Genomic DNA, 14,281 nt, shown 5'->3' with positions numbered 1-14,281 from the left:
CTTTCTTTCTTTCTTTCTTTCTTTCTTTCTTTCTTTCTTTCTTTCTTTCTTTCTTTCTTTCTTTCTTTCTTTCTTTCTTTCTTTCTTTCTTTCTCCCTTCCATTTTTCCCTTCCCTTCTCCCTTCTTCCTTTCCCTCCCCTTTTTCCCTTCCCTTCCCTCCCCCCCTTCCCTTCACTTTTCCTTTCCCTTCCCTTCCTTTCTTAGAGATGTAGAGACTCTTTACTTTTTCTTTCTTTCTTTTTTTTTTTTTGACTACCTTCACCGATTCCACCCACCTCCCACCTCATACCTCTGGCAACCACCAGTCTGTTCTCTGTTTCCATGAGCTTGTTCTTGTTGTTTTTAGATTCCACATATAACTGAGATCATACAGTATTTGCTTTTCTCTGACTTATTTCGCTTAGCATGATGTCCTCAAAGTCCATCCATGTTGTCACAAATGGCAAGATTTCATTCCTTTTTTTTTTTTTTTTAGAGAGAGAGAGAGAGAGTGATCACAAGAGGGGAGGGGCAGAGGGAAGGAGAGAATTCCAAGCAGGCTCCATGCCCAGCACAGAGCCCAATGCAGGGCTTGATCCCATGACCCTGAGATCATGACCTGAGCCGAAATCAAGAGTTGGATGGATGCTCAACTGACTGAGCCACCCAGGTGCTCCAAGATTTCATTCCTTTTTTATGGCTGAGTCATATTCCAGTGTGTGTGTGTGTGTGTGTGTGTGTGTGTATACTACATTTACTTTATCAATTCATCATCAATGAACATTTCGATTGTTACAGTATCTTGGTAATTATAAACAATGCTACGGTGAACATGGGGGTGCATATATCTCTCTGAGTTAGTGTTTTTATTTTTTTCAGATAAATATCCATAAGTGAAATTGCTGGATCATATGGTAGTTCTACATTTAATTTTTTAGGTAACCTCCATATTGTTTTCCTTAGTGACTACACCAACTTACATTCCCATCAACAATGCACAAGGGTTCCCTTTTCTCCACATCCTTGCCAACATTTGTTATCTCTTATCTTTTTGATAATAGCCATCCTAACAGGCGTCAGGTGATACCTCATTGTGGTTTTGATTTGCATTTCCCTGATAATAAGTTGAGCACCTTTTCATGTACTTATTGGTTTTCTGTATGTCTTCTTTGGAAAAATGTCTGTTTAGATCCCTGGCTCGTTTCTTAATTGAATTGTTTGTTTTTTGCTGTTGAGTTGGACATGTTCTTTATGTATTTTGGGTATTAACCCCTTAGCAGGCATATGATTTGCAAATATTTCCTCCCATTCAGTGTGTTGCCTTTTTATTTTGTTGATGGTTTCTTTTGCTGTGCAGAGCCTGTTTAGTTTAATATAGTTCCACTTGTTTATTTTTGTTGCCTTTGTTTTTGGTGTCAAATCCAAAAAAATCAAGCCAAGACCAATGCCAAGGAGCTTACCACCTATGTTTTCTTTTAGGAGTTTTATGATTTCAGATCTTACATTCAAGTCTTTAATCCATTTTACATTAACTTTTGTGCATGGTTGAAGATAGTTATTCAGTTTCATTCTCTTGCATGTGACCATCCAGTTTTTCTAACACCATTTACTGAAGAGACTGTCCTTTCCCCATTGTATATTCTTGTCTCCTTTGTCATAAATTAATTGGCCATACATATATGAATTTATTTCTTGGTTCTCTATTCTATTCTATTGATCCATGTGTCTGTTTTTATGCCAATACCATAATGTTTTACTTACCTTGCTTTTGTTGTATATTTTGAAGTCAGAAAGCATGATGCCTCCAGCTTTGTTCTTCTTTCTCAAGATGGCTTTGACAGTGGTTAAGAGCTCATGATTTTCATGATTTTCTTGGTCTTTTGTGGTTCCATAAACATTTTTGGATTATTCATTCTATTTTGTGAAAAATGCATTGTGGTTTTGGTAGGGATTGCATTGAATCTGTAGATTGCTTTGGATAGTATGGACATTTTAGCAATATTAATTCTTCCAGTCAATGAGTACAGAATATCTTTTCATTTATTTATGTCTTCTTCGGTGTCTTTTAACAATGTCTTATAGTTTTCAGAATCTTATAATTTTCGATAATAATGTCAGTCTTTCACTTCCTTGGTTAAACTTATTCCTAGATATTTTATTCTTTTTGATGCAGTTGTAAATAAGATTGTTTTCTTAATTTCTCTTGCTAGTAGTTAATTATTAGTACATAGAAATGGAACAGATTTCTGTATATTGATTTCGTATCCTGCAATTTTACTGAATTTATTTATACTAACGGGTTTTTTTTTTTTTTAAAGATTTTTTATTTATTTATTTGACAGAGAGAGACATAGCGAGAGCAGGAACACAAGCAGGGGGAGTGGGAGAGGGAGAAGCAGGCTTCCCGCTGAGCAGGGAGCCCGATGTGGGACTCGATCCCAGGACCCTGGGATCATGACCTGAGCCAAAGGCAGACGCTTAACGACTGAGCCACCCAGGCGCCCAATACTAATGGGTTTTTTGTGAAGTCTTTAGAGTTTTCTCCATATAATAACATGTCATCTGCAAATAATGACAACTTTACTTCTTCCTTTCCAGTTTGTATGCCTTTTATTTCTTTCTGTTGTCTGATTGCTCTAGCTAGGACTTCCAATGCTATGTTGGATAAAAGTGGTGAAAGTAGGTATCCAGATCTCGTTCCTGACCTTAGAGGAGAAGTTTTGAGCTTTTCACCATTGAGTATGATGTTAGCTGTGGCCTTGTCATATATGGCCTTTATTATGTTGAGGTGTGTTCCCTCTGTAACCACTTTGTTGAGAGTTTTTATAATAAATGGATGCTGAATTTTGTCAGATGCTTTTTCTGCATTTGTTGACATGAGCATATGATTTTTGTACTTCATTTTATTAATGTGGTGTATCATGTTGATTGACTTGTAGGCGTTGAACCATCCTTACATCCCTGGAATAAGTTCCACTTGATTATGGTATATGATTTTTTTTTTACTTATATGAGTTTGGTTTGTTAATATTTTGTTGAGAATTTTTGCATCTATGTTCATCAAGGATATTGGCCTGTACTTTTCTTGGTGGTGACTCTATTTGGTTTTGGTATCAGGGTAATGCTTATCTTGTAAAATGAACTTGGAAGTTTTCCCTCCTCTTCTATTTTTTGCAAGAGTTTGAGAAGGATTGGTATTAATTCTTTGAATGTTTGGTAGAATTCACCAGTGAAGATGTCTGGTCCTGGATTTTTGTTTGCTGGGAGATTTTTGATTATTGATTCAATCTCCTTACTAGTTAATTGGTCTGTTCATGTTTTCTATTTATTCATGATTCAATCTTGGAAGATTGTATGTCTTTAAGAATTTATCCATTTCTTCTAGGTTGTCCAATTTATTGATGTATAGTTAGTTGTTCATAGTAGTCTCTTAAAATTCTTTGTATTTCTGAGATATCAGTTGTAACATCTTTTTCATTTCTGATTTTGTTTGAGTCCTCTCTTTTTTTTTCCCCCTAGGCAAGTCTAGCTAAAGGTTTGTCAGTTTTGTTTATTTTTTTTTTTTTTTAAAAACCAGCTCTTGGTTTCATTGATCTTTTCTATTGTCTTTTTAGTCTCTATTCCATTTATTTCTGCTCTGATCTTTGTTATTTCCTTCCTTCTGCTAACTTGGGGCCATGTTCGTTCTCCTTTTTCTAGTTTATTAAGATGTGAAGTTAGGTTCTTTATTTGACATTTTTCTTATTTCTTGAAGTAGTCATTTATCTCTATGATCTTTCCTCTTAAACTGCTTTTGCTGCATCTCATAAGTTTGGTATGTTGTCTTTCTATTTTCATTTGTCTCAAGGTATTTTTCAATTTCTCTTTTGATTTCTTTGTTGATCCATTGGTTGTTCGGTAGCATATTCCTTAATCTTCATGTATTTGTGAATTTTTCAGCCTTCTTCTTATAATTGATTTCTAGTTCCATATCCGTGGGGTCCAAAAATATGCTTGAATGATTTCAGTCTTCTTAAATTTGTTAAGACTTGGTTTATGGCCTAACAGATGATCTGTCTTGGAGAACATTCCATGTGCACCTGAGAAGAATGTGTATTCTGTTGCTTTTGGATGGTATGTACTGTGTATATCTGTTAAATCCATTTGGTCTCATGTGTCATTTAAAATTCTGTAATTATAAATGCTAAAGCAGAGCTTGATATATATGAATATGTTGATATGTGAAATAAGAAGAAAGGGAAAGGAAAGAGCTTGTTCCCAACTCCACCATAGAGCCCTTCCTTTATGGTGGTTCTCTTTCATCACTACTTTTTAATAGGCATATTATACTTGTATTTACTATATACATATTATATAATAATATAAGTTAGCTTTTTTTTTTCAAGGGGAGGAAGCAGCATTTATTTTGTTTTTGCAGTAATCCCTGCAAAGGATTTAACTTTTAAAAACTTTAATGTTTAGTATGTGATTTAATAATCTGATTGTCCTTTTAATTTTTTATCTGTAATTAGATATTTTATTTTATTTATTTTCTTTTTTAATTTTATTTATTTATTTGACAGAGAGAGACACAGCGAGAGAGGGAACACAAGCAGGCAGAGTGGAAGAGGGAGAAGCAGGCTTCCTGCTGAGCAGGGAGCCTGACGCGGGGCTCAATCCCACTGGGATCATGACCTGAGCCGAAGGCAGACACTTAACGACTGAGCCACCCAGGCGCCCCTGTAATTAGATATTTTAAATATTTGGGTATATCCTGAGGCAGTTTGAAAAGGGATATATTTAAAAGAATAGTATGTGATTTTGGCAGCCAAATGTGTTCAGTTCATGGCACTCTTCATTTATGTGAAGAAACTTCAGTGAGAATTCACGAAAATCTTAGGTTCAGATTTTTAGCTTATCTGATATGCTTAGTCATGTGTCATGAAGAATTTTTCTATACACAAACTGTTATGGTATAAGCTTTAATTAATATTTATAAAACATTTATTTTATAATCTTTTTACTCATAGTGTTGGTGTTACATTTTTCATATCTGATGGATTTAAGAAATGGATTTTAATATTTGAGAATTTTCATTTCACAGCTCAGTGGTTAAGAGCTCATGATTCCAGGAGGATGAGAATGAGGCACATGGCCCCACAGTGATGCAAAGAGGTTAGAAAGTCACTTCCTAGCAACAGCTCTATATTATGGAAATGGGAACATGAATTTTGGTGGACATTTAGCCATGTCGTCCACACATGAGTTCTTTACCATTTACTGTAGTCCTATGAAGGACTTCCAATTTCCCCATTTTACAGGTGAGACTATTGAGGCTTAGACCTGTCCAAAAATAATAAGGTTCTGATTTGAGATTTAAATTCAGGTCATTCTGACTCCATAGCCTCTTATTTTCTTTTTTTCTCCTGCTGTGCCTTTTATTCCCATGCACTATTCATTCCATAACTGGGACTCTGTATCTTCCACTCCTCTTTACCCATTTTGCCCAACTGCTGACCCATCCCCCTCTGACAACCATCAGCTTATTCTGTATTTATAAGTCTGATTCTGCTTTTTGTTTGTTTATTCATTTGTTTTTGTTTTAGATTCCACTTGTGAGTAAAATCATATAGTATTTGTGTTTCTCAGTCTGACTTATTTCACTTACCATAATATCCTCTAGGTGCATCCATCCATAATACCCTCTAGGTCCATCTCAAATGACACAACCTCATCTTTTTATGGCTGTGCCATATTCCATTATATATATATATATACCACATCTTCCTTATCCATTTGTCTATTGATGGACACTTAGACTGCTTCAGTATGGAATGATTGGGGTATATGGTATTTCTATTTTTAATTTTTCAAAGCACTTCCATACTGTTTTCCACTGTAGCTGCACCAATTTACATTCTTACCAACAGTGCACAAGGGTTCCATTTTTTCCATATCCTCACCAACACTTGTTGTTTCTTGTCTTTTTGGTTTTAGCTGTTCTGATAGGTATAAAATGATATTTTATTTTAGTCTTGAGTTGCATTTGCCTGATGATGAGTGATGCTGAGGATATTTTCATGTGTCCATTGGCTATCTTTATGTCTTTTTTTGAAAAACTTTATTCAAGTCCTCTGCCCATTTTTTAATTGAATTATTTGGGGTTTGTTTGGTGTTGACTTGTACATGTTCTTTATATATTTTGGATATGTGTGTGTGTGTGTGTGTGTGTGTGTGTGTTGGTGGTTTCCTTTGCTGTGCAAAAGCCTTTTACTTGTTATCCAAATAGTTTATTTTTGCTTTTGTTTTTCTTGCGTGAAGAGACATACCGAGAAAAATGATCCTATGGCCAAAGTCAGAGAAATTACTGCCTGTGTTTTTTTATGGTTTTTAGGATTTTTATGATTTCAGATCTCAAATTTAGGTCTTTAATCCATTTTTAGTTTATTTTTATTTATGATATTAAAGAGAGATACAGTTTCATTCTTTTGCGTGTAGCTGTCAGTTCTCCCAGCACGATTTATTGAGGAGACTGTCTTTTCCCATTGTATATTCTTGCCTCCTCTGTCATAGATTAACTGACCATATAATCAGTGTTTTATTTCTGGGCTCTGTATTCTAGTCCACTGATCTATATATCTATTTTTATGCCAGTACCATACTATTTTGATTACTACCGCTTTGTAGTATATTTTGAAATCTGGAATTTTCAGATCTTCAAGCTTTGATTTTCTTTTTCAAGATTGCCTTGGGTATTTGGGGTCTTCTGTGGTTCCATACAAATTTTAGTATTATTTGTTCTAGTTTTGTAAAAAATGCTGTTGGTATTTTGATAGGGATTGCATTGAATCTGTGGATTTCTTTGAGTAGTATGGACATTTAAACAATATTGATTCTTCCAATCCACAAGCATGGACTATTTTTCCATTTGTTTGGGTCATCTTCAGTTTCTTTCATCAGTGTTTTATAGTTTTCAGAGTAGAGGTCTTTCACCTCTTTGGTTTAGTTTATTCTTTCTGGTGCATTTGTAAATGGTGTTGTTTTAAAATTTCTCTTTCTGAGGGACTCCTGGGTGGCTCAGTTGGTTAAGCGTCTGCCTTCGGCTCAGGTCATGATCCCGGGGTCCTAGGATCGAGCCCCACATCAGGCTCCCTGCTCAGCGAGAAGCCTGCTTCTCCCTCTCCCACTCCCCCTGTTTGTGTTCCCTCTCTCACTGTGTCTCTCTGTCAAATAAATAAATAAAATCTTCAAAAAAAATTCTTTCTGCTATTTTGTTATTAGTGTATAGACATACCACCAATTTCTGGGTACTATTTTTGTATCTGCACCTTAGCTTCTTATTCTTAAGCACTGGACCTATGTTTCTTAAGTGGAGGTGATTTTGTCCCCCAAGTGACAGGGGCACATTTGGCAATGTCTGTAGACATTTTTTGGTGTGTGGGGGGGGTACTACTAGCATCTAGTGGATAGAGGCCAGGGATGCTGCTAAACATTCCTTTTCCCCTTGCTCCCTTTCCCTGGTCACCAACACACAAAATTTATCAAGCTCAAAATGTCATTAATGCCAAGGATGAGAAATTCTGCAGTAGACCGTACACTACCCTTGTTGTTAGAAGGTAATGTAGAGGCACGACATGATTAAAAAAATTAGGAGCAGGTACTGAGTAATAAGCTAAGTGTTAATTACAAAAGGATATAAAGGATTGGTGAATAGCAGGTACTGGTGGTTGTTGAAGGCAGAAGGTTAATGGTTCTATTATTTTTCTGTCAGCCACTGGCATTTCTGGAACTTGACAGTGTTTTTTTTTTTTAAGTAAATGATCTGACATAAACAGACATTTCTCCAAAGAAGGCATACAGATGGCCAACAGACATATGAAAAGATGCTCATCTTCAGGGAAATGCAAGTCAAAACTACAGTGATATATCACCTCACACCTGTCAGAATGGCTAAAATAAAAAACACAAGAAACAACAAGTGTTGGTGAGGATGTAGAGAAATGGGAACCCTTTTGCACTGTTGGTGGGAATGCAAACTGGTGCAGCCGCTGTGGGAAACAGTATGGAAGTTCCTCAGAAGGTTAAAAACAGAATTGCCCTACTATCCAGTAATCATACTACTGAGTATCTACCCCCAAAATACGAAAACACTGATTCAAAGGTGATAACATGCACCCCTATGTTTATAGCAGCATTATTTACAATAGCCAAATTATGGAAGCAGCCCAAATATCCAGTGATAGATGGGTAAATAGTGGTGTGGTGGGTAAAGATGATGTGGTGTGTGTGTGGGGGGGGGGGGGGTATATAGGGTATACATAACGGAATATTACTCAGCCATAAAAAAGAATGGATTCTTGCCATTTGCACCAATATGAATGAAGCTAGAAAGTATAATGCTGAGTGAAATAAGTCACTCAGAGAAAGACAAATACCATATCATCTCACTCATATGTGGAATTTAAGAAACAAAAAAATGAACAAAGGAAAAAAAGAAAAAAGAGAAAGAGAGAAACCAAGAAACAGACTCTTAACTATAGAGAACAAGCTGATGATTACCAGAGGGGGGTGGGTGAATTAGGTGATGGGGATTAAGGAGGACACTTGTCTTGATGAGCACTGGGTGATGTATGGAAGTGCTGAATCACTATATTGTACATCTGAAACTAATTTAACACTGTATGTTAACTATATTGGAATTAAAACAAAAACTTAATAAAAAAGTAAGTGATATGTACTTTCCCGGCTGAAAATATCTTAACTCATTTTATTTCTGGACTCAGGAAGACAAGACTCGTCCTTTTATCATATCCAGCCCTACAAATGGGGCCGAATCTATTAAAGAAGGCTGGCTCTCTGTCAACCCATATGACAATAATTTTGGTGATGTACATTTTTATGACTATATCAGTGATTGCTGGAATTGGAAAGTTTTCCCAAAAGCTCGATTTGTATCTGAATATGGATATCAGTCCTGGCCTTCCTTCAGTACATTAGAAAAGGTAAGCCACTTTTGATTTCCCAGTGATTCAGAATGGTAGGCGATGGGCGTATGTCACTTTCTCAACAGTGGTTCAGAAAGTCAAATGCAATGTGCTTATTATTTAAATGAAAGTTTAGGAAGATCATAGAAGAGAACTTTTTTCTTTAAAGTTTGGGGAGCTAAATTTCTTATGGTCATCATTTTGAGGATTATAACTTTTTGATATTGCTTTTAATTATGTTCCTTCCCTAACATTTAAAAATTAAATGGGAACCAGTGTTGCTTAAGCCTGACTTCTTATCATGCATGAAAGTAATTCTCACTTGCTAGTTTCTGTATATCCAACAACTGTTTTATCATTTACAGATATTCAGAACTGGATGGTTTGCTACAGTAAGAGAAATGAATGTGATAAGTAAAGTTTTATCTAATATTATCAGTCATATTATTTCTTTGCCTCCTCTCCTTCCTCTTCTATTTCCTCCCCCTTCCTTCTCCTTTTTTCTTTCATGTTGGTGTATTTGATTTTCACAATGGCATTTCACTTTCCTTGTTCCTACAGATTCAGGTTCATAGATGGATTCAATTTCAGAATTGTATGTGTTCTTTTTTATTTATTTATTTATTTTATTTTATTTTTAAAATTTTTAAAATTTTGTTATGCTATGTTAGTCACCATACAATACATCATTGGTTTTTGATGTGGTGATCCACGATCCATTGTTTTCGTATAACACCCAGTGCTCCATGCAGTACGTGCCCTCCTTAATACCCACCACCGGGCTAACCCATCCCTCCTCCCCTCTCCCCTCCCAAACCCTCTTTGTTTCTCAGAGTCCATAGTCTCTCTCCCTCCGATTTCCCCCCCTTCATTTTTCCTTTCCTTCTCCTAATGTCTTCCATGCTATTCCTTATGTTCTACAAATAAGTGAAACCATATGATAACTGACTTTCTCTGCTTGACTTCTTTCACTTAGCATAATCTCCTCCAGTCCCATCCATGTTGATGTAAAAGTTGGGTATTCATCCTTTCTGATGGCTGAGTAATATTCCATTGTATATATGGACCACATCTTCTTTATTCATTCATCTGTTGAAGGGCATCTCGGCTCTTTCCAGTTTGGCTATTGTGGACATTGCTGCTATGAACATTGGGGTGCATATGGCCCTTCTTTTCACTACATCTGTGTCTTTGGGGTAAATACCCAGAAGTGCAATTGCTGGGTCATAGGGTAGCTCTATTTTTAATTTTTTGAGGAACCTCCACATTGTTTTCCAAAGTGGCTGTACCAACTTGCATTCCCACCAACAGTGTAAGAGGGTTCCCCTTTCTCCACAACCTCTCCAACATTTGTTGTTTCTTGCCTTGTCAACTTTTGCCATTCTAACTGGTGTAAGGGGGTATCTCGATGTGGTTTTGATTTGAATTTCCCTGATGGCTAATGATGATGAACATTTTTTCATGTGTCTGTTAGCCATTTGTATGTCTTCTTCAGAGAAGTGCCTTTTCATGTCTTCTGCCCACTTTTTGACTTGATTATTTGTTTTTTGGGTGTTGAGTTTGAGAAGTTCTTTATAAATCTTGGATACCAGCCCTTTATCTGTAGTGTCATTTGCAAATATCTTCTCCCATTCTGTGGGTCGCCTCTCTGTTTTGTTGACTGTTTCCTTTGCTGTGCAGAAGCTTTTTATCTTGATGAAGTCCCAAAAGTTCATTTCTGCTTTTGTTTCACTAGCTTTTGGAGATGTATCTTGAAAGAAGTTGCTGTGGCCAATGTCAAAGAGGTTACTGCCTATGTTCTCCTCTAGGATTTTGATGGATTCCTGTCTCACATTGAGGTCTTTCATCCACTTTGAGTTTATCTTTGTGTATGGTGTTAGAGAATGGTCGAGTTTCATTCTTCTGCATGTGGCTGTCCAATTTTCCCAGCACCATGTATTGGAGAGACTTTTTTCCATTGCATATTTTTTCCTGCTATTTGACCATAGAGTTGAGGGTCCATATCTGGGTTCTCTAATCTGTTCCATTGGTCTATATGTCTGATTTTGTGCCAGTACCATGCTGTCTTGGTGATCACAGCTTTGTAATACAGCTTGAAATCGGGCAACGTGATGCCCCCAGCTTTGTTTTTCTTTTTCAACATTTCCTTGGCGATTCGGGGTCTTTTCTGATTCCATACAAATTTTAGGATTGTTTGTTGCAGCACTTTGAAAAATGTCATTGGAATTTTGATCGGGATGGCACTGAAGGTATAGATTGCTCTGGGTAGCATAGACATTTTAACAATGTTTATTCTTCCGATCCATGAGCATGGAATATTTTTCCATCTTTTTGTGTCTTCTTCAATTTCTTTCATGAATGTTCTGTAGTTCCTAGAGTACAGATTCTTTACCTCTTTGGTTAGGTTTATTCTGAGGTATCTTATGGTTTTTGGTGCTATTGTAAATGGAATTGTTTCTCTAATTTCTCTTTCTACAGTTGTGTTGTTAGTGTATAAGAAAGCAACTGATTTCTGTGCATTGATTTTGTATCCTGCCACATTACTGAATTGCTGTATGAGTTCTAGTAATTTGGGGGTGGAATCTTTTGGGTTTTCCACATAAAGTATCATGTCGTCTGCGAAAAGAGAGAGTTTGACTTCTTCTTTGCCAATTTGAATACATTTTATTTCTTTTTGTTGTCTGATTGCTGTTGCTAGGATTTCTAGTACTATGTTGAACAATAGTGGCGAGAGTGGGCATCCTTGTCGTGTTCCTGATCTTAAGGGAAAGGCTCTCAGCTTTTCCCCATTGAGGATGATATTCGCTGTGGGTTTTTCATAGATGGATTTTATGAGCTTGAGGAATGTTCCCTCTCTCCCTATACTCTGGAGAGTTTTAATCAGGAAAGGATGTTGTATTTTGTCAAATGCTTTTTCTGCATCAGTTGAGAGGACCATATGGTTCTTCTCCCTCCTCTTATTAATGTGTTCTATCACACTGATTGATTTGTGAATGTTGAACCACCCTTGCATCCAGGGGATAAATCCCACTTGGTCGTGGTGGATGATCCTTTTAATGTATTGTTGGATCCTATTAGCTAGGATTTTGTTGAGAATTTTGGAATCCATATTCATCAGGGATATCGGTCTGAAATTCTCCTTTTCGATGGGGTCTTTGCCTGGTTTGGGGATTAAGGTAATGCTGGCCTCATAGAATGAGTTTGGAATTATGTGTTCTTTTTTAAACAGCTTTATTGAGATATAATTCACTGACCATACAATCCACCCATTTGAAAGATACACTTTAATGGTTTTCAGTATATTCGCAGAGTTGTGCAGCCATCACCATGACCTAATTTTAGAGCATTTTCATCACCCCAAAGAAACTCTATACCCAAATTACTCCCCACTCTCTCAGTCTCTCCCACCCCAGCTCTAGGCACAGTAATCTGCTTTATATGTCTATATATTTGCCTTTTCTGCACATTTCATATATTGGAATCATAAAATATGTGATCTTTTTAGGCTGGATTCTTTCACTTAACATAAATTTTGCAAGGTTCATCCATGTTGTATCATGTAATAGATTGTCATTCTTTTTTATTGCTGAATAATATTCCACCATTTGGAAGTACCGCATTTTGTTTATCCTTTAATCAGTTGATACACACTGTGTTATTCCCACTTTTTGGCTTTTATGAATAGTGCTGCTGTGAACATTTGTATACATTTTTTTGGTGAACATGTGTTTTCAATTCTATTAAGTATACACTTAGAAGTGGAATTGCTGGGTCATATGGTAACTATATGTTTAATATTCCAAGGAACTGCCAAACTGTTTCCCATAGTTCGCAATCACTGCACCATTTTACATTCCCACCAGGAAAGGTATGAGGGTTCCAGTTTCTCTACATCTTTGTCAACACTAATTTTCCCTTTTTGTTTTTTTTTCACATTTGCATTTATAGGAAATTTGCATTTATAGGAAATTCGCATTTCCTTCATGGCTAATGATGTTGAGCCTCTTTTCATGTGCTTGTTGGCCATTCTTATATTTACCTAAGAGAAATGTCGATTCAAACCCTTTTCCTATTTTTGAACTAGGTTATTTGTCTTTTTGTTATTGAATTGTGCCAGTGTTTATAGCAGTAATGTCCACAATAACCAAAATATGGAAAGAGCCCAGATGTCCATCAACAGATGGATGTATAAAGAAGATGTGGTATATATGTACAATGAAATATTATTCAGCCATCAAAAAGAATGAAATCTTGCCATTTGCAATGACATGGATGGAACTAGACTATATTTGGCTAGGAGAAATAAGTCAGTCAGAGAAAGACAATTACCATATGATTTCACTCGTGTGAAATTTAAGAAACAAAACAGATGAACATAGGGGAAGGGAAGGAAAAATAAAATAAGATAAAAACAGAGAGGGAGGCAAACCTAAAGGGACCCTTAACTATAGGGAACAAACTGAGGGTTGCTGGAGGGGAGGTAGGTGGGGAGGATGGGGTAACTTAGTGATTGGCATTAAGGAGGGGATGTGATGTAATGAGCACTGACTTCATACATATGCAACTGATGAATCACTAAATTCTACCCCTGAAACTAATAATACACTATATGTTAACTAAATTGAATTTAAAGAATTTTTTTTAAAAGAGTTTTATATATATATATTCTGGATATTTTTTTTTAATCAGATATATGATTTGCAAATATTTTCTCCTAATTTGTATGTTTTCTTTTTATTTAGTTGATGGTGTCATTTAAAGCACGAAAGTTTTAAATTTTTTTAATAAAGATTTTATTTATTTATTTGAGAGAGAATGATAGAGAGAGAGAGAGCATGAGAGGGGAGAGGGTCAGAGGGAGAAGCAGACTCCCCTCTGAGCAGGGAGCTCGATGCAGGACTTGATCCTGGGCCTCCAGGATCATGACCTGAGCCGAAGGCAGTCACCCAACCAACTGAGCAACCCAGCCACCCAAAAGTTTTAAAATTTTTTAAAAGATTTTTTTATTTATTAGAGAGAGAGAGAGAGCACAAGCAGGGAAGGGGCAGTGGGAGAGGGAGAAGCAGGCTCCCTGCCAAGCAAGGAGCCTGCCGTGGGACTCGATCCCAGGACCATGAGATCATGACCCGAGCCAAAGGCAGACACTTAACCGACTGAGCCACCCAGGTGCCCCAAAAGTTTTAAATTTTGATGAAGTCCTTATCAATCTTCTCTTTTATCTCTTGTGCTTTTGGTATTGTATCTAAGAAACCATTTTCTAACCTAAGATCACAAAGTTTTGCTTCTGTGTTGTCTTTTAGTGTTAGCTCTTACATTTAGATCTGTGATCTGTTTTGAG

At 36.5% G+C, this 14,281-nt stretch overlaps 1 protein-coding gene across 3 annotated transcripts in view; it reads left to right on the top strand.

The window, feature by feature from the left end:
- Window positions 1–14,281, top strand: part of MANBA (mannosidase beta) — a 111,379-nt gene that overhangs the window by 69,948 nt on the left and 27,150 nt on the right. For 2 of the 3 annotated variants that reach the window (XR_004683737.1, XM_035030178.1), the window contains exons 12-13: window positions 8,743–8,961; window positions 9,309–9,335. Coding sequence is in view for 2 of the 3 variants with exons in the window: in XM_035030178.1 (XP_034886069.1) it covers window positions 8,743–8,961; window positions 9,309–9,335 (246 nt within the window). In the remaining variant the exon portion in view is untranslated. The remainder of the gene's footprint in view (window positions 1–8,742; window positions 8,962–9,308; window positions 9,336–14,281) is intronic. The other variant, XM_035030179.1, reaches the window with a different exon arrangement.

Source organism: Mirounga leonina, unplaced genomic scaffold (assembly GCF_011800145.1).
Source record: "Mirounga leonina isolate KUSES-001 unplaced genomic scaffold, KU_Mleo_1.0 Mir_357, whole genome shotgun sequence".
NCBI lineage: Eukaryota > Metazoa > Chordata > Mammalia > Carnivora > Phocidae > Mirounga > Mirounga leonina.
The sequence above is the reverse complement of the archived record's forward strand: the minus strand, read 5'-3'. Positions and strand labels throughout refer to the sequence as shown.